The sequence below is a fragment of the Aspergillus udagawae genome (genome assembly GCF_001078395.1).
Source record: "Aspergillus udagawae IFM 46973 DNA, scaffold_1, whole genome shotgun sequence".
In the NCBI taxonomy this organism is placed as follows: Eukaryota; Fungi; Ascomycota; class Eurotiomycetes; order Eurotiales; family Aspergillaceae; genus Aspergillus; species Aspergillus udagawae.
This window is the reverse complement of record NW_025091264.1, coordinates 3,861,940-3,882,682: the sequence shown is the minus strand read 5'-3', so window position 1 is coordinate 3,882,682 and position 20,743 is coordinate 3,861,940. Positions and strand designations below refer to the sequence as shown.

The 20,743-nt window shown below is 49.5% G+C and overlaps 7 protein-coding genes across 7 annotated transcripts; 2 read left to right on the top strand and 5 right to left on the bottom strand.

The window, feature by feature from the left end:
- Window positions 1-208: 208 nt before the first annotated feature.
- Window positions 209-1,990, bottom strand: Aud_001272 (glycoside hydrolase family 43 protein; the record flags this gene model as incomplete). The annotated part of the gene is made up of 2 exons (XM_043286772.1): window positions 209-336; window positions 400-1,990. 2 exons carry the CDS (start codon window positions 1,988-1,990, stop codon window positions 209-211), a joined length of 1,719 nt encoding a protein of 572 aa, XP_043142707.1.
- A 746-nt stretch (window positions 1,991-2,736) lies between these two features.
- Aud_001271 (uncharacterized protein) lies at window positions 2,737-3,117 on the bottom strand (the record flags this gene model as incomplete). The annotated part of the gene is made up of 1 exon (XM_043286771.1): window positions 2,737-3,117. The coding sequence occupies one exon, from the start codon at window positions 3,115-3,117 to the stop codon at window positions 2,737-2,739; it is 381 nt and encodes a 126-aa protein (XP_043142706.1).
- Window positions 3,118-3,264: 147 nt separating this feature from the next.
- On the bottom strand, window positions 3,265-3,545 carry Aud_001270 (uncharacterized protein; the record flags this gene model as incomplete). The annotated part of the gene is made up of 2 exons (XM_043286770.1): window positions 3,265-3,437; window positions 3,473-3,545. The coding sequence occupies 2 exons, from the start codon at window positions 3,543-3,545 to the stop codon at window positions 3,265-3,267; spliced, it is 246 nt and encodes an 81-aa protein (XP_043142705.1).
- A 646-nt stretch (window positions 3,546-4,191) lies between these two features.
- Window positions 4,192-5,272, top strand: Aud_001269 (OB-fold domain-containing protein; the record flags this gene model as incomplete). Its single annotated transcript, XM_043286769.1, has 2 exons — window positions 4,192-4,324; window positions 4,575-5,272. 2 exons carry the CDS (start codon window positions 4,192-4,194, stop codon window positions 5,270-5,272), a joined length of 831 nt encoding a protein of 276 aa, XP_043142704.1.
- Window positions 5,273-5,596: 324 nt separating this feature from the next.
- Window positions 5,597-7,742, bottom strand: Aud_001268 (uncharacterized protein; the record flags this gene model as incomplete). The annotated part of the gene is made up of 3 exons (XM_043286768.1): window positions 5,597-6,726; window positions 6,781-6,883; window positions 6,936-7,742. 3 exons carry the CDS (start codon window positions 7,740-7,742, stop codon window positions 5,597-5,599), a joined length of 2,040 nt encoding a protein of 679 aa, XP_043142703.1.
- A 919-nt stretch (window positions 7,743-8,661) lies between these two features.
- Aud_001267 (uncharacterized protein) lies at window positions 8,662-9,907 on the bottom strand (the record flags this gene model as incomplete). Its single annotated transcript, XM_043286767.1, has 5 exons — window positions 8,662-8,778; window positions 8,841-9,179; window positions 9,249-9,356; window positions 9,422-9,659; window positions 9,849-9,907. The coding sequence occupies 5 exons, from the start codon at window positions 9,905-9,907 to the stop codon at window positions 8,662-8,664; spliced, it is 861 nt and encodes a 286-aa protein (XP_043142702.1).
- A 7,408-nt stretch (window positions 9,908-17,315) lies between these two features.
- Aud_001266 (serine/threonine-protein kinase) lies at window positions 17,316-19,810 on the top strand (the record flags this gene model as incomplete). The annotated part of the gene is made up of 3 exons (XM_043286766.1): window positions 17,316-17,486; window positions 17,553-18,296; window positions 18,359-19,810. 3 exons carry the CDS (start codon window positions 17,316-17,318, stop codon window positions 19,808-19,810), a joined length of 2,367 nt encoding a protein of 788 aa, XP_043142701.1.
- Between the last annotated feature and the right edge of the window lie 933 nt (window positions 19,811-20,743).

Genomic DNA, 20,743 nt, shown 5'->3' with positions numbered 1-20,743 from the left:
TGGTCGCGATGGCACTTTCTTGACGGTGAGATACAATAAACAAGATTGCAAAGGTGTCTTCTTCAATGAACATCCTGAACGAGGCCTCACACAAGCTTGCGTACTATATCTTGATCTCTGGCGATACTGCTCTCTACATAGTTCCCACATCAATCGGCAATGCTGCGCAAACCGTCTCAAAACCTCCAATGGTATTCCAAAGAGTCTATCAATAGCTCGGAACAACACGACCATAATCGATCATCTGGCCCTGTCCTTCGTATCTCCATCTGCTGATATATGCCGGCGTGGACCCGGCGCCACCGTTCTTTGTGGCATACGCGCCAACAAGCGAGCCTATATCAGAATTGTCACTACTCAGCGATAACACTTGCTCGAGTATTTCTAGGCCACACTTACCAGTAAACCGTCCCGTATCACCACTGACAATCAGCGTGCTGGCCCGGCCGATGACCTTCTTCTGTGCAGGATGCCGAGCCGGAGCAGCCGCAAAGACATACTCGGTGTCACTCACGGCCTGGATCTCAAGCCGGATGGTCTCTCCCTGCCATTCCTTGCGGACAGGCACAGTGGCTCCCGGAAGAGGACCCACATAATTGCCACGGCCTTCAATGCGGAACCGGAAGGACAACGACAGTCCGTCGGTTGTCTGGAGAAGGACAATACCAAGATCGATATGCTGCTGCTGGGTAAGGAAAACAGTAACACCCGCCTCCTCGTCGGCAACCTTGGGGTCAAAATCCACGTCCACAGTGTACGTGAACAGGGTGTCGGTCTGTTTGCGCATGACGAGCGACAGACCATCATCCGGCTTGAAGTCTGCACTTCCGGTGAGGTTATAGAAGGAGGGTGTCAGCCGAAGAGTATTCGGGTGGCCGCGAGGGGAAATGGTAAAATCCTCTGTCTTAGGATACCGCCAATACTGGAAATGCGCCGGGATCTTCGATCCAGGCCTGAAATCGACCTTGTCGGGTTGCTTGATCCATCCGCCCTCCCCGCGAGGAAGTTGCTTGTTCGGTCGTGGAAACGGCCCCTGCATCTGGCCTCTCACAGGCTGGACGACAGGCCATTTGCCCTTCTCCCAAGCCGCAGGCGCGAGAACCGTCTCCCGACCCATGGGATAGTTCTTCCATTCAGGTCCTGACCGGGTACTCAACGCCACGGCCCACCAGTTGCCATTCCCATCCTGGAACAAGTCCGCATGGCCCACAGTCTGGAAGTACTGCGAGGTGCCCTTGTTCGACAAGAGCGGGTTGTGCGGGTATGGCTCCCAGGGCCCCGTCCGGTTCCTAGATCGCGCCATGGTCTCCGAATGGCCGAGCTCGGTGCCTCCCTCTGCGATAATGAGGTAGTAGTATCCGTCTCTCTTGTGCACGTGCGGGCCCTCAGGCCAGACGCCTCCGGTGCCGTTCCAGAGGTAGTCAACCGGGCCAATCGCCCCCGTCTTCAGATCTAGCGTGTACTGCTGAATCATCTGGTTGTCGGCAGACGTGACATAGACCGTCCCATCATCATCCCAGAAGATATCCGGGTCGATGCCATGTACCGCGAATTCCAGCGGATCGCTCCACGCGGCGTCATCGTACGGATCAGACGAGGTGAACAGCAAGCCCTTAGTCTGCGGACCCAGGTACGAAACGATCAAGTAGAATTTGCCATCGTGATAGCGCAGAGTGGGCGCATAGATACCCGACTGCTGGCCATCCGTGACGCGGAGATCGGGGATCTGGCTGGGCCGATTGAAGATATTGCTTGCCAGTTTCCAGTTCTGCAGATCTCGGCTTGCATAAAGAGGAAGACCTGGGAAGGCAATGAAAGTGGATGTGACGCAGAAGAAGGTGTCTTGTTCCGGTACGTAGGCACAGGTGGGATCGGAGTGCCAACCAGGGAAGAGAGGATTGGTATACGACTGATTACGAGTGGGATAGCCTAAGCTGGGAGCTGCCATTCCCAAGAGCAAACATGTAAAGATCTTTGAAAGCAAACCCATGACGAGGGATACTGAGTATCAGTGATGATCAAGCTCCATTGCCCTGCATCAATGACCTTCCTCTGCTTTTGGGCTCTATTTATATACTCCAAACATACAAATGCGGGGAAACTGAGCTATAATCGCTCGATTTCCACAACTGGCATCATGGCGAAGTTGATTGCACGGCAGGGTACATTTGTGATGCAGCATGCATTCCTTCAAGGTAGCAGATTCAGGCTAAATAGCCCATTCTATGGGTAAACACGTCCGGAATACTTCACGATTGCTGATCAAGAATTAGATCTGCACTCGGTAAATAGACATACCGAACGGGCCAGCGATGCTACATCGTAATGAATCTGAGAAAAACTGATTGGAGGACTTTTCTCATAACCAATAAATAAACCCGAAAATTCATCTTTCATTGATGACTATCTGCATAGAGTCATAGTTGTCTTTGTGGGGATGATGCGCCAAGGCAGTTGGCTCCGGCTAAAGAGCATCGAAATGAGCCCTCTCTAGTCGAAAAGAACTGGTATATGCTCCATTTGTCTTGAATCTATCATGAAGCGTACTAGGCAAAGGTATGGCGCAGTCACGGCTGGAAGGTAACTCCTTCCGGGAACTTCTGCAGCACTGACCCATTGGCGTTGGTAAATTCAAGAGTGATGGAATATAGCAGATGGCTTAAATTGTGCAAAGAACGAAATTGATTAATCGATGATCAGATAGCTCACAAAGTCTGAGACGAAGTACACTATTGATCATGACAAATTGGCCTTCATAAACTCCGAGATATCCTTGACGGCCGGATTGGCATATTTCTCGTTGTCATAAGAGTCCATATGGGCTGCATTCGGCACAACCACCTTCTTGGTGGCTCCTCCTATCTTCTTGTCCACGTTCTCCGTGTGCCAGAGAGAACCGGCCTTTTCACCCGCAATAAGGGGAGTGGGCCGCGTTAGGAACACATCCGCCAGGTGGAATGCGTCAAAGTCGAGGACCCGCGAGACACTTCGAACGAGCATCTTGTTCTCTGCATAGGGGTGCTGCGCACGCAGTGTAAGGTAGTAGTTGTGTGCTTCTCTGAGATCTGCGGGAGTCTTGTCGTCTGGTTGATGCGGCACATACGGCGCAGCAGCCATCTCAGCGCCCTACTTTTCAGCTGAAATTTGCTGCGCAGCCATCTTGAGGGACTCGACATGCTTAGAAGCAGATTCGTCCCCGTACCAACCTAGTCGTGCAGAATCGCCAATGTTGACCATACTGACTGTAGCGACTACTTTCAGACGCTAATCTGCTTTCGCAGCTGCAACGGCGTAGCCTCCGCCGGCACAAATGCTGAGGATACCGATCTTGGTGGTGTCAACATATTCTAGCTGCTCGAGGTAGTCGACGACACTCCAGACATCGCTGACTCTTGCCACTGGGTCCTCCAGGAAGTGAGGTTCGCCTCCACTCTCGCCTTGGTGAGAGGCATCGTAGGAGGCGGAGACGAACCCTCTGGAGCGCGCTTCTTTGCATAGAGACCGGCCGTCTGCTCTTTGACGCCATCACCGGGGTGGACTATCATAATTGCAGGAAACTTGGCGGTGGACGATGTTGTAGGCTTGTGCAGCAATCTTCCTCACCAGTTAATAGTAAGCTAATCACGTGCGAACAGTCCTGTAAGTCGACTCAGCTCTGTGTGAACTGCACCAATTTATGACTCCTATCATCCCAGCAATATAATAATAGATGTCATTCTCGCGCCGGATCATCTATCTTGTCAAAAGGTGCTCAGAGGATCATCGCAATCCTCACGATGAAGCCCGCCTCATATAGCCTTTTTTGGCGCGGTTTCAACACGACAGTGTCCCGTGGCGCAGTCTGCTATCAGTAGGATTATCTGAAGGTTGCGGGTTCGACCCCCGCCGGGAGTGACATATTGTTTGTTAGCTCCCGTGGCGCAATGGTAGCGCGTCAGACTTCTATGCTTGGGCCTGTCATCTCTCTTCTTTTTGCCTCTGTTCCAAATTTTATATGCTCTGTAAATCTCAGCAATATCATAACTATCACAATCCCTTAGGCCGGCAGCGTCCCTTGCACCTGACAATCGACAGTACCTTAATTCTCACGTGACCCTGACGCCCATCGGAAAATGCAGTGTTTCTGATGTTGCTATCTTTTTGACATCTCGCAACAATATCATCCGATATATTGCCTAGAAAGATGACCTTATGGCGACAGCTGAGAATGGCGATCTCACGTTTTACCCGGCATTCTGCTTCAGGGCATCCCCGACCCATTTCACCTGGGTGAAAATGGCAGCGGCGGATGTGCATCGTCTGAAGAGACGGCCGGGATTTGAAGGTATGCCAGCGTATTTGTCTAGATATTCCATTACTCGATGCTTTTCCCGGATGCTCCATCGTTGCTTCTGGTATTCTACTTCCTGTTCCTTTTTTGTCCTGCACTCAAAGTAGTCTATATCAGTATTTGCTACTACGGTACTACCCGGCTGTCACCATCACCAATGGCTTAGATACATACATACATACCAGCCAACCTATTCAATCATGGCGCAGACTAGACGGAAAGTAGCAACTCTAACGAATCTCAGGCCAAAATATCTTTTTCTACCTCAACCACCCCATCCGCTTCGTGTCCCTGGTCGGGATCATCGTCGCCAGAACAGACGTCTTCAAACGCACAATCCTCACACTAGACGACAGCAGCGGCGAGTCCATCGAAATCGCCGTCCTGAAAGCCGAGTCCTCAGACCCGGACTCTGCAGACCGGACTCCGCACCGACAGCCACAGCCACGGCCATATGAAAAAGCCGCACGCCATGTCGCAGCAACCAACAGAACTGACCTGGATATATCCCCCCTCGTCCCGGGGACCGTGGTGCAGGTGAAAGGCACGCTGACGGTGTTTCGAGCTGCGATGCAGCTACAGCTAGAGCGCTTCTTCCTGATCCGGGACACGACCGCCGAAATGCGGTTCGTGGACCAGCGCAGCCGGTACCTGGTTGAGGTGCTGGCTGTCCCGTGGGAATTGACGGGTGAGGAGGTCGAGCGGTTGCGGCTTGAGGCGGAGGCGGAGGAGGAGCAGGCAGAGGAGGAGCAGGAGCGAGCGCGTAGGAGGCTTAGGAAGCGCGCGGAGCGTGAGGAGAGGGACCAGCGTCGGCTTCAAAGGCTGTGGGAACGTGAGGAGCTGTTTAGGGAGAAGGAGGCGATTCTGTGCCAGGAAGCTGGGCAAAGGGCCATGCGCGCTATTCAGCGCAAGCGCGTCATGAATATAAACAGTGAAATGTGAAAGCTAGTATTACTATATAGAACCGGAGGTGTTTTGGACAGGGTACGTGTACGCTTATGAGGATTGACCATTTATGGGTTACTGCACGTCCAGATAAACAAAATTTCATCGAGTCTTTTGCAAGGCCACAAACACATTACACAGACACAAAATCCAATATCCAATGCATATCAGCAGATCGTTACACGTAAGTCATTATCTGGAAAGCATCAAATCCAAAAACAACACTACCATATCATATCAAACAAAGGTATCTTTGAGGATTGAAAACGCCGAGATAGTAATGAGCCTGTCTTTGAACAACGACAATCTGCCTCAAGTCCATCATTTGTAGGTATATGTCTTGTAATCGTACCCGCCACTGCTGCCTGTGACTGGGCCACCACCCTGACCGCCGAGCAAGCCACGGTAGTATTCTTCCTCGTTAGCCCAGCTGCTTCGGGAAGGAAGATGGTCATGATATTTGCTCTTTTCGCGCTCCTTTTCCCTCTCCCGAACTGACTCGTACAGTCTCTGGTCATCACTATCGCGGTACCGCCGACTATCCTCGATGATGTCTCCAGGAAGGGTGGATGACGCGGTGTAGTAATCACTGCCAGGGAGGCCAGAATACCGAGTTCCACCATTGTGCGAGCTGGACAGCAGGTCACTCTCTGAATGTCTGTAGTCTCCTCCCCCATGCCCGCCTCGAGAAGAGCTCCGTGTCCGGCCATGTGTACTTATTGGACGCTGAGCTCCGCTACTGCCTGCACGAGGGTACAGAGGGTCTTGGCCGTATGAGTCATATGCTTTGCGGGAGACAGGAGGGACCGATCCCTCTTTTGAGCGAGAACCAGTGGAGAAGGAGTCCTTGTGTCGGTGGGAAGAGCCACCTGCCTCTTCATATAACTTCCCTCCTCCCGGCTGGGCACTATATGGCTTCCTCTCACGCTCAATCGGCCGAGACGGGACCTCTTCCTCGTCGTCATCTATGATGGCTGAAGACGACTGGTGCTGCTGCTGACGGCCCCGTTCTGTCACCGAAGGAGCTGTCTCGGCGGCCGATGCAGTCGAGCTCGTAGACATCTTGTGGCGGTGCGCAGCAACCTTCTTGAGCTCCTCCTCGGTGACAGGCGGCAAGTCGACACCACAATGCTTCATGATGAATTTATCGACCTCGTCTCTGATGGTAAGATTCGGTGCCTCGGGGAATAGCCGGCGAGGAATCTCCTTTGGAAACCTTTCTCGTCTGTCATCTGGGTTGCTGATAGGCATGTTCAGGACTGCTTTCTGCAACCGTTCGTATTCTTTGTCGGGATGCGCTTGTATCATCAAGGTAGCCCAGCGTTCGAAACCTCGGGGCGTCAAGCCCGGGATGTCCGGCCGCTCGTTCAGTTTAGCCTGAACAAGGTGATGTTCGGCTTCCACTTCACGAAACAACCTCGAGATCGAAGACGTACGGTCATCGAAGATATCTACACATCCTTAGATTAGCTTTTAGTCGTAGACCGGACAAACAGTACACTTACCCTGCCACGGGTAGAGGTCTGAAGGTATTTTCGTATCCTCGTAGAACTTCTGCAGCTTCTCAGGAACGACCACGATAGTGTTACCTGGAGGGTAATCCTCGATCTAGCACACTGTCAGACGCGAAATCCATCCAACCAACGGCATCCATGCTTACCAGATGGACTGCTATGCCGCGCAAGAGCTGGCCTAGCCTCTTGGTTGGCTTGCCTTCCTCAAAGAGCTTGCCCCATATCTTCTCCAATGTTGTCATCTCAGTCACAGTTGTTTCCCTCGGCGGTGGTTTCGGGCGTGCTTCCATTTTCTGGCCTTGATCGCTTGTCTGGCTATACGGCGATCCCCTTCTCTCGACGGGAGGTACAGGGGAAGGTCGTGCACTAGGTTGAGCGCTGCTCGGAAATGTACCAGTTTGGGGGTACTGCTGGTAGTCCGGAGTGTCAGAGACGGCACCCGGTTGCGACGAAGATGGCTTTGGTGGTACAGGAGGGGCCGATTCATACTCGTTATAATTGTACTGGGGAGCAGAGCTGGAAGGCACCCACTGTGGCGGCGTCGGACCGGATGGTGGCTGCGGCGATGGTTGCTGAGCTTGAACGCTATCCAGACCAGTCGCTTTGAGCTGTTGAATCACGGTCGCAGTGATTTGGGACAGGACTTCTGGCGATAGATAGGTGGGAGTGTCAGCCTTATGGAAAGCCGAGCTGACAGCCTCATTGATAGTTCCAGTGGATGGCTGCTGATACCACGAGTATTGCTGAGAAGGTGACTCCGCATATTGGCCCTGAGTTGCCGACGGAGCCGGCGGAGGCACTTGGGGCTGCGGCATGCTCAACCGATCAGGGCCGTACTGAGAAGGATAGGGAGGAGGGTAGGTCGAAGAACGATGATCACTGGGCTTTGTTTGGCCTATATTGCCCGCCTGGTCGTACGGACTCGTGCTTCTCTGGAAGCCATCGTAAGCCATGCGGACTGTCGCAGTCACACAGACAAGTTAGCCACTCTCCACCCTCTGCAGGTGTCACAATTTTCACCAAGCCTCAGCCACTCTCTGAGATGAAGGAAAGCGGGAGATTTCTGTTGGTGATACCAGTAAGTGATGAAGCTCTCGATGTGTTATGCACTGCGTGGGACGAAGAGTCTGAGAAAGGTAAGGTAACTGCGCGGGCGTCAATGGGATGAGGGGCGCAGGACGGAGGGGCTCAGAAAGTGTGGAGCTTCGCTTTGAAACAGTAAGTGCGTCGTGTCGAGTCGCCAGCAAGATGCTATTATGAAGGCAGTTTCTGTAGATATCTGCCCGCGCACAATGGAAATTAAAAGAAAAAGAAGATCATCGATGGAGACATGCAGCGACGTTGACTTGCGAGGCTAATCTCAGCCTCCACTACGGGGCCATACGTCACCGCCCAAGCGGCGCTGCAGAAGAGGGGAAGGTCAGAGGAAACACATATTGATTAGTGAATATCAGCATTATGACTGTCGGTGTGCCATTAAATGCTTTTTTGATGAGGCTGCACTCTTCCCTCGCTTGTTGCTAATGAGTTTGCCATACTGTACAGAGCACTAGAGGTCCTTTGAAGAGACATTGGAATACGGACATCGTCAACAATGGTTGCTACATAGTATGACCATTCACGAGGGCCCGAATCGCTGTTGGCAGCTAATACAGAGCAGTCGACACAATTTTAACAATCCCAGACCGTGGACATCGCAAGCCAACTCTGGGTCTTGCGGGGAAACGGAGCAAGCCGTCTAGTACCATGGTTCAGCCTGCTGTGGCCATTGGGACCTTTGATCAAGAGTAACGAATGCGAAAGTCAACATTTTATTTCTCTTTTCTAACTTAGCTTATTGACTGACTCTCTGCCGTAAAAATCAAGAATCGATCAGAGGTAATCTTCCAATCCTGCCTCGTCGCCAGCCTCATCGTCAGAGGGGACGGTGGCACCAATAGGCTCCGGGACTCGCATTGTAGGCGCCTCGTGTTTCTCGAAACGTTTGCTCTTCTCGAATTCAGCAAATGGTCCATTGATAAGGGATGCACCCATTTTTGTAAGGGTCTTACCGGAACCTTGGCAAATTTTGAGTTGCCGGCCTTCTTAATAGGCTTGGTGACAGTAGCATTGGCGTCCACTCCCCAGGACGCCCAACCCCCGTGAACGGACGGTGAGGTACCAGAGGGAGATCCAGAGCGACGGTGGGCCACTCTGTTAGAATCGAAAGCTGTAAAAGGTCGTCCTCTACGCGCCGAGTTGTCGTTGTCCTTCCCGTTGTGATCTTCAATTAGCGACGCGCCGCCGATGCCCTCCTGCTCATCACTGCTGCCAACATGTTGGGCAGTGGGAGCCACCTTCAACGTGAGTCTTTGGGTCGATGCAATTAAGGAACGAGACTCGACTTGTCCCTGAAATTGTGTTAGTACCTCCATGTATGCATTTGTGGAGCATTTTGAGGATGGATCTGTGTGACTGACAGTTGTGTACGTATCGGGAGCAGTGGAAAGCTCACTCTCAGTCAAGAGTTTAGGCTCCTCGAGGACTGGTTCGGCGTCGGCGTGACTTTGCACGCAATTCATGCATCTCTGGGAAGAATCGGATGTCAGATAGATCCTTAGCCAGCAAGAGAGACTCGAAGCAGTAATCCTACCGCTGCGTCCCTGTCTTGTCTCTGAGCTTTGGCAAATTCATCAAGACTCTTGATCTTATCACAGATACAGCACTTGAGTTCAACAGTTTGATTTCCCGAGCAGATGCGGCATTTTGCGTTGTTCTTCGTCAAGGCGACATTAGCACCGTGACTCAGGATGACATGACGAAGGGCTTCGAGTTGCCTATTGGAGTAGTTACTCGACGAACGAATCTTGTTGCAGGTTCCACATTTGATCCTGATCTATGTCAGTGGAATGCCTGGATAAGGGACGAGCAAGCGACAGATAAGTGACTGACTTCTCTGGTATGTTGACGCTCTGGAGCCTGCAATTGTCCCCATCAGTTTCTCGTTGTTACCGGTAGGTAACAGTCTCTCATCAGCTTCTCAGTGGTATATGGAAGCGAAGATGGAGAATAGAACCTACCGTTTCTTGATCTCATCGCTGTAGCCTCCAGCATACGCACTTCGAAATGTTGGAGGCATCCTATCTTGAAGGTAGTTCAAAGAAGAAGGCAGGCGAGGCGATCGTAAAGTGTCGGTGGTTTGAAGAGAATAGATATCGAGGCAAGCAGTTCAAATGAAGAGACATCGAGTAGAGGCAGTTGGTGGTATAAATACTGCTCACCAACCTTCTGGACAGTTCCGTGCACTTCAGTCCAGGTTAATGAAGTGGTCTCTGGTGATTGGAACTCTAATGTAGTGAATAGAGGAGATGGTCATTCCAAGCTGTTGACTGAAAGATGATGCTAAAGGGTGACTAGAAGTTTAGAGAGATAATATTCACAGCAAAATGGAGAAAAACATGATGGTCTGCCTGCATCATAGTGTGTAAGAAGAGGATATGGAAAGAGAAGGTTCTATGTATTCTTTCTCTCGGTGGGCAGCAACCTTACTGCGCAGATAGAGGAGCACCTTTTTTTCATGATTGGATCCATAAGTTTGTATCTAGGACAATCAATCAACCTTGACTTCTGCCAGTTTCCTTCATGGCATAGATGCGTCAACAGTATAACATTGTTCCCTTGAATGTAAACATCCGCAAAGTGAGGCAAGCGCTAATGACGGAAGAGCAGACAAGCCAGGTGCAATCAAACAAAAGAATGGAACATCGACGAATATGACTGAGGTGAGGCAGAGTCATTCAGCCGGAGCAGACGCCAATTAATTTTGACAGCAAAGGCAACACACGTATTCAAAATGCTTAGGCTGAGTTCGTCAGAGCCTCTGATGTTAGGAACTGGATTCTAAGAATGAATATTAGCTACAAAAGCCCAAAAGAGGACGGAACGGAATATGACCTGCCTACGCCAGAATAATAGGGTGAAGGGCTCATGGGATAGTAGCTAAATTCCCTGGCCTGTTGCTGCGACATCCTTCAAACAACATCGCTGAGATCCTGGTTGGGCTTCTGGCCGTCCGGTCTACTAACCATTATTCGAAGGCCACGGAGGAGATCAGAATCTTCAGTTTGTGTCCTAGACGCGAAAACATGACTGAGCCAACGCATGAGACAGATTGAACGCAGTCAATGGTTCATATTGAATGTTGTTTGAAGATCAATCATAAATGCCTTCATGGCTATTTCCTCCAATCAACGCTTTACACAAATTCATAAGGTGGACAGCGTATTAGGTACCACTTGTGCATGGCTGGGAATACCTGAGGTACCAGTTACTCCAATAATAGCTGAGAGATGCATGCAAATACTTGTTATACGATGGGCCATGTAGGGTCTACCTGGGGACCAGGGAGATCCGAAATGCTGTGCAGTTGGGATCCATCCGTTTGGGATGACCACATCCAAACGTCGATGATTTGGCCTCTTGCTCGAAATGAGCGCGTCATATCCCGCTGGTCGCAGGAGCAACGAAAGATTGCACAGGAGATTCAAGATTCAAGGTTTTAGATTTCAGGGCAATCTTGGTAAGGATATGTCTAGCGTCATTCCAGAAGCATGTCTATTTAACGAGCCGTGTCTGGCAGGGGCTGGTCTGGTGATTCTCCGTGGTTGGTAGAGACCTGACAGTCTCGGTTACCTTAGTCTTCTCCAACGGTTTAATAATAATTGAGACTGCTAAGACGGGGACTCCCGCAATGCAGCGAGCTTCTGCGAGCTCTCTCTGGTCTTCCAGGCAAAGGAGTTGGGAAAAGGATCAGTAACTTCCCCTGGAATCCTGGATAAACCCCTGTCCTATCATCAAAATCCCTCATACATAATAATTTCTGTCTCCTTAATCTAAATCCTTCTGGAAGGTCATAGATGCACAACGGTTTCAACGCTTAGATCGTACTAAGTATCACTAAAGGCGATAGTGGTCTGAAGATTCTCCATAACATAGTTACAGGTAGAATATGATGACCTTGGCAAATAAGGAGTGTAGTACAGGAAATCAGTTGTTGCGCATCAGAGAGAGTCTCCAACTGTTTGACAACGCTGTGTCAGTGTGACTATATTTTTGAATTTCCTTTTTTCTTTTTCCACCTCAAGGACGGGTTGTAGATGAGGTGGTCCCACTACAGGATCCTCTTTTGCCCCTCATTCCCCCAGCGAACCTTTCACCGTTCACTGCACTAGTAGAACTACCGACCACTAAGCGACTAGAACAGTGGCCAGTCTCTCGGATAGCTGGGACGGGCCTACACGAAGTGGGGATCCGTGTTCCCCGAGTGACCCGGCGCAATCAGGAGACCCACGAAGATTCGAAATCCGCAGGCAAAATCCACTCTCCTCCTCCCGGCTGGACGGAACCATCAATCCTGGCCAATGAGACTAGCTAGGTCAGGCAGTTTTTATTATCGAGCTAAGAGCCACTAAGAGCTGGTCTTTCACTAGCTGGTCTGTTGCCAACTTGCCACCCACCGAGGTCTAGTCCGGCTTTTTCTGGTCACACACACTTCCTTATGCTCGGGTGCCCAAACGCCAAAAAGTCTGCCGCGTTTCCCTGTTTGTAACGTTATGGAGTAAACACCCCCTAGTCAACACACAGTACTCCGTAGATACTCCGGAGAGTCGACCTTTTCGGAGGGTTCTTTCAGTCATTATTCTCTCCGATTTCCGCTCATTGTTTTTGCGCTTGTCCTAGGTATTGACTATCCCTACATGAGCAACAGTGCAAGGCCTGATAAAGTGACAAGTCAACAAAGCAATCGTATCCGATGCCAGGGAGAGCTCAAGGCGGAAGAAAATGGATATCATAGGTTGAATTACAATGTGATCTGTTGTTCTCCCTAGGCTCCTAGCCTAAGCACATTGCCAAGGCAGTTGCATCTAGTTCGCGGAGTATTCCATAAGGAGTACACAGAACTCCATCTGAACCCTGATTTGAAGCTCATTCTCACAGGAGTAGAAAGTACTTTAACCAGTCTGTCTTCAGCTGATGAGTCTGATCAGCTCCCTGCTATGACAGGTCTCAAACTGTATTTGGAAGCAAAAAGTCAAAGCTGATCTCGAAATGCAGAACGATTAAGCATATCGATTGTACATACTCCTCAATGCCATTCCATGGTCCCGGACGGGAGTACCCCCTGCCCCTTGTTAGGTTAATTTGCACATGGAACTCTGTTTAGATGGACTATGTGGCAGTGGGTCAATAGCCCATATAGGCGACACAGTGTCATAACAGTCCAAGAAACTCGGGCAGTACTATGTATTTGCCCCTTTTTGCAACGGGTAACTACTCAACAGCGTTTGCATGTTGATGTGATTACGCCGTAATCATCGAGTACTCTGTACCTGTCTCTGTGCCAAAATGGGTGATTTGGAAATAAATAACGGTTTTTTTCGCTTGTTATGTACGGAGTATCTGATGCTAACAATCATAATTAAAACTTACTATGCTTCAAGACTATCTAGATCGTACTTTCGATAATGAACTGCATGGATCTACCATACAGGATTAGGTTGATCGCGCATGGAATATGCAATGCAACAGCGATGGGCAGTATCAAGTTACTCGACAGTGCAAACCTCCTAATTACCCATTTGTGAGAAGTGTATTATGCAGGTCTTCAGCCTTACCTATTGACTGATGATAATTGTATTTACTTACCCCTCTAGTATGGAAACAATGCTCTGGTCAAGAACGACAGCCACTGCCACAGGAGAAGCACGGCGGATCATGTGGACCAATGCATTTTTATCAGATATGATATATCCAGATATGCACCGAGGTCGAAACAGGGCTGCAGTATTGCTTTATTATTGGGCTTGAAAAGTAATTATCCAATATTTGAAGAGAAGATCCTCCCTTGGTATGGTTTCTTGTGTCACCATGGAAGAACGCAGTAGTACTTATGAACCATGACGCAGTCGTCCAGCCTCCTTACCTGCTGTGATCAGTTTCTCCAAATGAATCGGCAGTTGTCGGTCTGATAGTAACAAGCATTATGTATCCGAGGGCTCTATTGTCTCATACCACGCTCGTTCAGAATATACCCCAAGTGCAAGAATGAAAGCGAGCTCATGGCACTGCTCATATTATGAGCGGTCTATGCTTGCTGTTGCGTATGACGCCTATTTGCCCTCGGCTTCCACAGCTGGGCTTCATCATTTGATCAACATGCCTCTGATATATGTAGAGTGAATAAAGGTCTAGCCAAATCTACTCCCTACTCCGTATATCGAGCTGTCGGCAGTCGCCAGTCCAACGAGTAGTCATGAGATCATTACTAATCTGTTAGTCTCGTTTTCAAGATCACTTGCCACCTGTTGATCGTTGTGAACGGTGGCGGTCAATCGGCTGGCAGTCGCCTAGGCTCTAGCTACATGTCCAGCCACTGTCGGTAAGAGGTGATAGGCAGAAGTCAGGATGTAGCCACACCATACTGTAGCCGCGGGGAAATCAGGTGGTGAAAACAAGACATAGATAGATAGACTGTAGTCTAGATAGCTATCCACAAGATCCTCCAGCAATCAGCCTTCTGTAAACTTGCATGAACTATGGCTGATCTGATGATTTTACCTCTCTGTTAGGAAAGAGCACTCCATGCTACCTTACAGTGTATGAATACCCACTTTACCCAAAATGAGCTATTGTAGTGTTAGTTGATGAATATGCTTGCATGCAAGCAACTATTACTATTGTTTATGTGTTGCTGTGCGAGTCCGAGCTTGATGACTACATACTATGACAGAATCTCAGACAATAATAGGAGCAAGGAAAATAGCGCATTAGGCCTCCCGCACAGTAATCCATTTCAGTCATTAAAGGGTGGCGGACAGGACCCCGAATGAGGTCAGTTGCACATACCACACCAGCATCCCACACATGCATGTCACATTATCCAGGTATCTGATTTGTGAGCTCTAAGGTCGCGCTTTTGCATAAGCAGGATGAGATACTGAGTGGGATGATGATGATGAACACAAGGCGAGCAATCGCAGCGAGTCAGCAGTAAGAACTCAATCACAGCCAATTGGCAATAATAGGGCGAAACTTGAAGGGAAAACGTGAGGCCCAACCCCTGGCCATTCTGACTAGGGCCCGTCTAACGATCGCTAGAGGCGGAGACCAAGTGGAACTTTATCAGGGCTGGACTCTGAAGCCCTCCGGGGCGACGTCGTGTTGGTGACCGTTGATGACAATAAATAACCCCAGTCTAAGGTCCCAGAGCTCCTTGGCTTAGGTTGGCGCGCCAGTTCGTTTTCTTGCTGCATTGACACCCAAAGCCGGTGCGAATGAATTTTCTACCCAAATCCAGCGCTGGCTAAATATTCTATGGATAAAGAGATGGAAAATGAATTTTCCATAGAGGAAGACATGAAGTCAATCAATGTGTAGGTGGATCTTGTTGATATTTGATACCCCTCCTCACATAACCTTGAACAAGAGCTGACCTCATGTTTGAGAAACTCTGAAGCGCTGAGGTACAGTGTAAAAGCAGAAAATATTTTTCACTAAACTGAACTGCATGGATCCAATTTAGTCTAAATCAACAGGTTTGATTCGATGAGAAATTGTCATTTTAGAATGTCACCCCACTACGGGTGTAATTTTGCTGTAACACTATTAGTGAAAAGTGTAAACACCCGGTGCTTTATTGCTGGAACAGACAAGACTCACTTTCTATCAAATAAGATTACTTCTTGTTTTCAGGCTGTGGCAATGTGATAGATGATAATTGATCAGTATTTTCAAGTAGCAATAAGTAGTCTTTTTTCTTTGTTTCATATGAGAGGACCTAAGTCCTCCGTACTGTCAGGTCGTTGGGACTCTACTGGACAAACTGTTTCATTTACTGAGAAGTTTTCATTGTTTACATGGCCTGTCAGTTGTCCATTCATTCCGAGGTTAGCTTGAGTGTTTCCTATTTGGGGTCCCATCTACGTATCAAAGTATCTGTGTGTGTTCGACCGTTGACAGTTGATTATTCCGGCTGCGTATGATGAGACTCCTTTCTATGAGTGGATCTCCGTTTTCTAACCATTCCTTTCTCACTCAACACGGCCGCCTATCCCAGGCCAATATTGTCAGTAATAATTCGATGATTTTGACCATAATAAATAATAATATTCTAGATTGATATCAAGGTTCATGATTTTTATTATTTTGGTTTTGAGTGTCCAGGAGACTCGGAGCAGTACCCAGGGAGGAGTACGGGTAGTAACCAAGGTACGGCAACTCATCCCACTCCCAATAAAAATAATACCAGATAATTCATCCACCATCAACAATGATGCTGCTTCTTTACCCGTAGTATTATAATTATTATTATGGTCATGGATCGGGTGCTCTGCGCGTCGCTAAAGTCGATGATAATCATCTATCTCCTTTCATCTCTTACACGCGCTTCCCATTATCATTATTATTCTCTATCTACTCTGTACCCCCAGCCTCTTCTAAGTTACTTACATACTACATAACGGTAGTAGTACATCCAAATCCTGACCTATAACCCATCCGCTTCGTGTCTTACTTGCATTGCTCCAAAGGGGAGAAAGAAGGACGAAAGTGCTTCAGTTATTTGTCCAGGTCATCAGCATCATCATTCCCCTCTATCCTGCTTCAATATAATTCTGCCTGCAGCTCTGCATCATCATCATCAACATCAACATCAACATCATTGTTACCATTACACTGAAAACCGTGTTTTCATCACGGAGTTCCTCTGATCTGCGCCATTGATCCCCCAAACTTGGTCCGTTGTCGACCGCTTCTTCAGTCCCCACGGCCCCATCCGAAGTCTCCTTAGTTCGTACGAAGTACGTATTTAGTATTTTGGAGGCTTTGGAGCTAGACTAGCAGAGCTGTCACCGCGTCAGGGGCTGCTTTACACTTCCTCTCACTCAGTGTCTCTCTCTCTGCTCTCCCACAAGTCGCAATAATAATCTCACAAAATCACACTCCCTCAAAAAGTCGGTATCCAATATTCTTTCTTCCTCTCATTTAGCAGTTCCCACCAAAACGGGTCCAGTGTTGTCACTACAGTGATCACGGTCCAATCCTCCGGGTCTTCCATCTTCCTTCCAGATCTTCCTCTCCTCCACCTTCGCTTGAGCTACTTCATACTGCAAACATACATGACCAACCCCTTTCCTCCCCTCCCTCTCTCAATCGATCGTTTGTCCTGCATTCAATACATCTAACCAACCCCGCGCTCCCTTTAACTCGACTTTCCTTGTTTTCCCTTCCTCATAATCAATGGGATTGAACCATCTACTCCTTCACTCCCTCAAGCTGAACTTGAATACATCGCAGATGATGAACACCTGCTTGATTTAAACCATCTCGTCCCCGGATTAAGGTCTATATCATTCCTCGGAACACTATCATAGTGTGATACCGTGAATGACCCATAGACACCTTGGACTCTCGCCATTGAACAAAGCCAGGCATAGTCATCAGTCCGTCCTTTGATTCATCTGCTGGCAGAAGATATCAACAGAGTCAACATGACTGTGAGCTACGACTACCCGTCTTCACGGGTTCCTGCTGCCACTTCAATGGCTACTCTCGAAGACAGATTCGAAGTCATAAAGGAGGTCGGTGATGGCAGCTTTGGCAGTGTCGCAGTTGCTCGTGTACGGACAGCCGGTTCCAATGTTGCCAGGAGAGGGACTATGGTAAGGAACCCAATTGCGGACGAGATCAGCCCCTCGGATCATGGGCCCGTGCTGATATTCTGCTAGGTCGCAATCAAGACGATGAAGAAGACTTTCGACTCTTTGGCCCCTTGCCTAGAGCTGCGTGAAGTCATCTTCTTACGGACTCTACCCGCTCATCCCCACCTTGTCCCAGCCCTCGACATCTTTCTTGATCCACTCTCCCGGAAACTCCATATCTGCATGGAATACATGGATGGCAACCTCTACCAACTAATGAAGTCCCGAGACCATAAGTACTTGGAGGGAAAACATGTGAAGAGCATCCTCTACCAAATCCTGTCAGGCCTGGATCACATCCATGCTCACCACTTCTTTCACCGTGACATCAAACCCGAGAATATCCTGGTATCGACATCTGCACCGAACGACTCTGCCTTCAGCCGCTATTCCAATCTTGTCACTCCACCCTCTACTCCTCCGACTTACACAGTGAAAATTGCCGATTTTGGCCTTGCGCGCGAAACTCATTCGAAGTCGCCATACACTACATATGTCTCAACTAGGTGGTACCGCGCTCCTGAGGTTCTCCTGCGTGCGGGAGAATACTCTGCGCCTGTAGATATGTGGGCTGTTGGTGCCATGGCAGTTGAAATCGCTACCCTGAAGCCGTTGTTCCCTGGTGGTAACGAGGTTGACCAGGTCTGGCGCATCTGTGAGATTATGGGCAGTCCTGGCAACTGGTACAGCAAGTCAGGCACCAAGCTGGGCGGTGGTGAATGGAGGGAAGGCTCTCGTTTGGCTCAGAAGCTAGGGTTCACATTTCCAAAGGTACGGAGATTTGTCGTGTCAGTGGAATGAGGGAGAATTGCTAACGTCGACTGAACAAACAGATGGCACCTCATTCGATGGAAAGCATCCTGCAGCCTCCTCACTGGCCAGCATCTTTGAGCCATTTCGTGACGTGGTGCCTGATGTGGGATCCTAAGAACAGACCGACGTCCACACAGGCATTGAACCACGAGTACTTCGCAGATGCTGTGGACCCTCTGCGGCCGAAATCTTCAACTTCACGGCTGCTTGGCCGCAAACAGTCGGACAGGAGCTTCAGATCACCCACTCCTCAATCCAGCGACTCCCCCGCCGTGTCATCAAAGCCATCATGGTTCAGAAGGTCGCTGATTGGAAGATCGGAAAGCCCAGCCCCAGCTTTAGAAACCGACCAGGCTGTCCGACCGTCTGTCGTGTCGTACAACACTACCCCCGATCTGCAAGCCACCAAGACTAGACCTGCTGCCACCAAGCGCGCCACGTGGGCCAACGGGGCTCCTATGCCTATCCTCCCTTCGATCCGACCAGTCTCTCCCTTGTCTAATGCAGTTACAGCTCAGGCGAACTCGACTCTTGCTCATGGTGGGGATAATGCTCTGTCCGGTGCTGCAAGAGCGAGCAAGAAGATTGGCCGGCAGCTTTCTCTGAACTCCCACGGTAACCACTATGCCGACATTCACAGGCAAGAGGCAGAGCGAGCCCTCAACGGAGCTGGAAATATGAACGCTACACTCAACCAGAAAGAGAGCTTCTTCTCTCACCTCCGCAAGAGGGCTCGCCGGCTCTCCGGTCGTAACCAGGCCAATCTGGCGACCGATGATATTGAAGCCAACGCTGGCTGTATGCCGTGGTCAAACCGTTCCTCGCTCGCTCTGGACTCCGTGAATGCGGGAGATGCGAAGCAGAATTCTGACCTGACCGAGTTGGACAGGGCTTTGCAGAGTGTCAAGTACTCGCTCGACTCGGCGGCTCTCGGAAACGTCCCTGTCCAAATCACTTCGACCGGGGACGTCAGCAAACGGCAGTCTATGCCCCAGGGATCCATTCGGTCGATGACAGAGAGCCCAGTCTCAACAAGTGGTGCTCCCGGCCCGATCTCGAGCCGGACGAGACGTGCGCTTCAGATGTCTTCTCACCCGGTTCACCGCTATGAGACCCCTGAGGAAGAGGACGAGCTCTTGGACGAGGTGTTGCATTCGGCAAGCAAGGCCGCTAAACGTTTGGCACAAAGCGAAACATTTTCTGATGCTTCCTCCAACTACAGTCGCCAAGCTCCAGGAAACGACGGCTCTCGTCCCTTGCCCAGCCCCTATCCCACTCCATCACCCTCGGCAAAGTGTGACGGTGTCTCCTTTGGTCAGCAAGACTCGACTCCATGCAGACGAAGTCGTCCCGGAGACGAGAAGATGAACCATGCCAGTTCCAATCGTCAATGGCCCACCCCGCCTTACGAGGAACGGGACTGGATGAACCCGACACCTTCCACTTTTCTGACAGAGTCAACATCCAAATGATTTCCTTGCAAAGGTCTTTTGTTTATACTCCTTTCCTCTCGCTTTTTGAAACTTGCATTTTCGGAAAACTCAAAAGAAGAGAAAAGAGGTCATAATGCGCATTACCGGCTATCTCACCGAGCACGGCGTACTGGGTCTGGTGTCTACCCTGTTTACAATTTATCGGAGGAGTTCTTCTGTCTTTTTATATCTGCCTTCTTCTGATTTCCCCTTCTGTTGCGCATATTGTATGCTTTTATCACTTGGTTGGCATCGGTCTGCCCTGGGTTCGGGTTTTTTCACTGGTTCTTTTCGTTCTCATACCCCCAAAGGCCTTTTATAGACGGCGGGCCTCGCAACTCGTTTTCGGCTGTTTGTCTTCTGATCTTTCCTTTGCTATTTATAATTCGTGGCATCTGCTCCCCTGCTCTCTGATATACCCTGATACCGAACGCGCGAGTCGCGAGATCTACCTTCACTTCCTATATATACACATATCCTCTCATCAATCCTTGGCTCCTAGCATTCACATCTTTCCTTTGTCCATCACTCTTTCTCCTTACACCGTGTATAATCTTTGGCATGTAAATCGTCGCCTGTCATTCCTTTCTGTTTCGCCTGGGGGTGGTGACTCGTTTCGTCGAGCGAACCTTCTATTTTCTCTACTGTACAATTTTGTTCCGCCATTCGTTGAGTACGACGACGGTAGTCGATGGCCAAAGATCCTGTAATATAGTGCCCATTTATCGGCTGCAAAACCCACCATTATATATACATACAGACACCTAATGCAACAGACAATGAACTTTCTGTGCTCATTTGTTCTTTCTGAAGGAGTAACTGTCTAGGACATATTCTCACCGATAGGGTAAACGGCCTTGATGGCCTTTTCCATGCAATCTTTAGACCAAATAAGGAGTAGGCGGAGGATATTCTGTCGGAACAACAATTCTC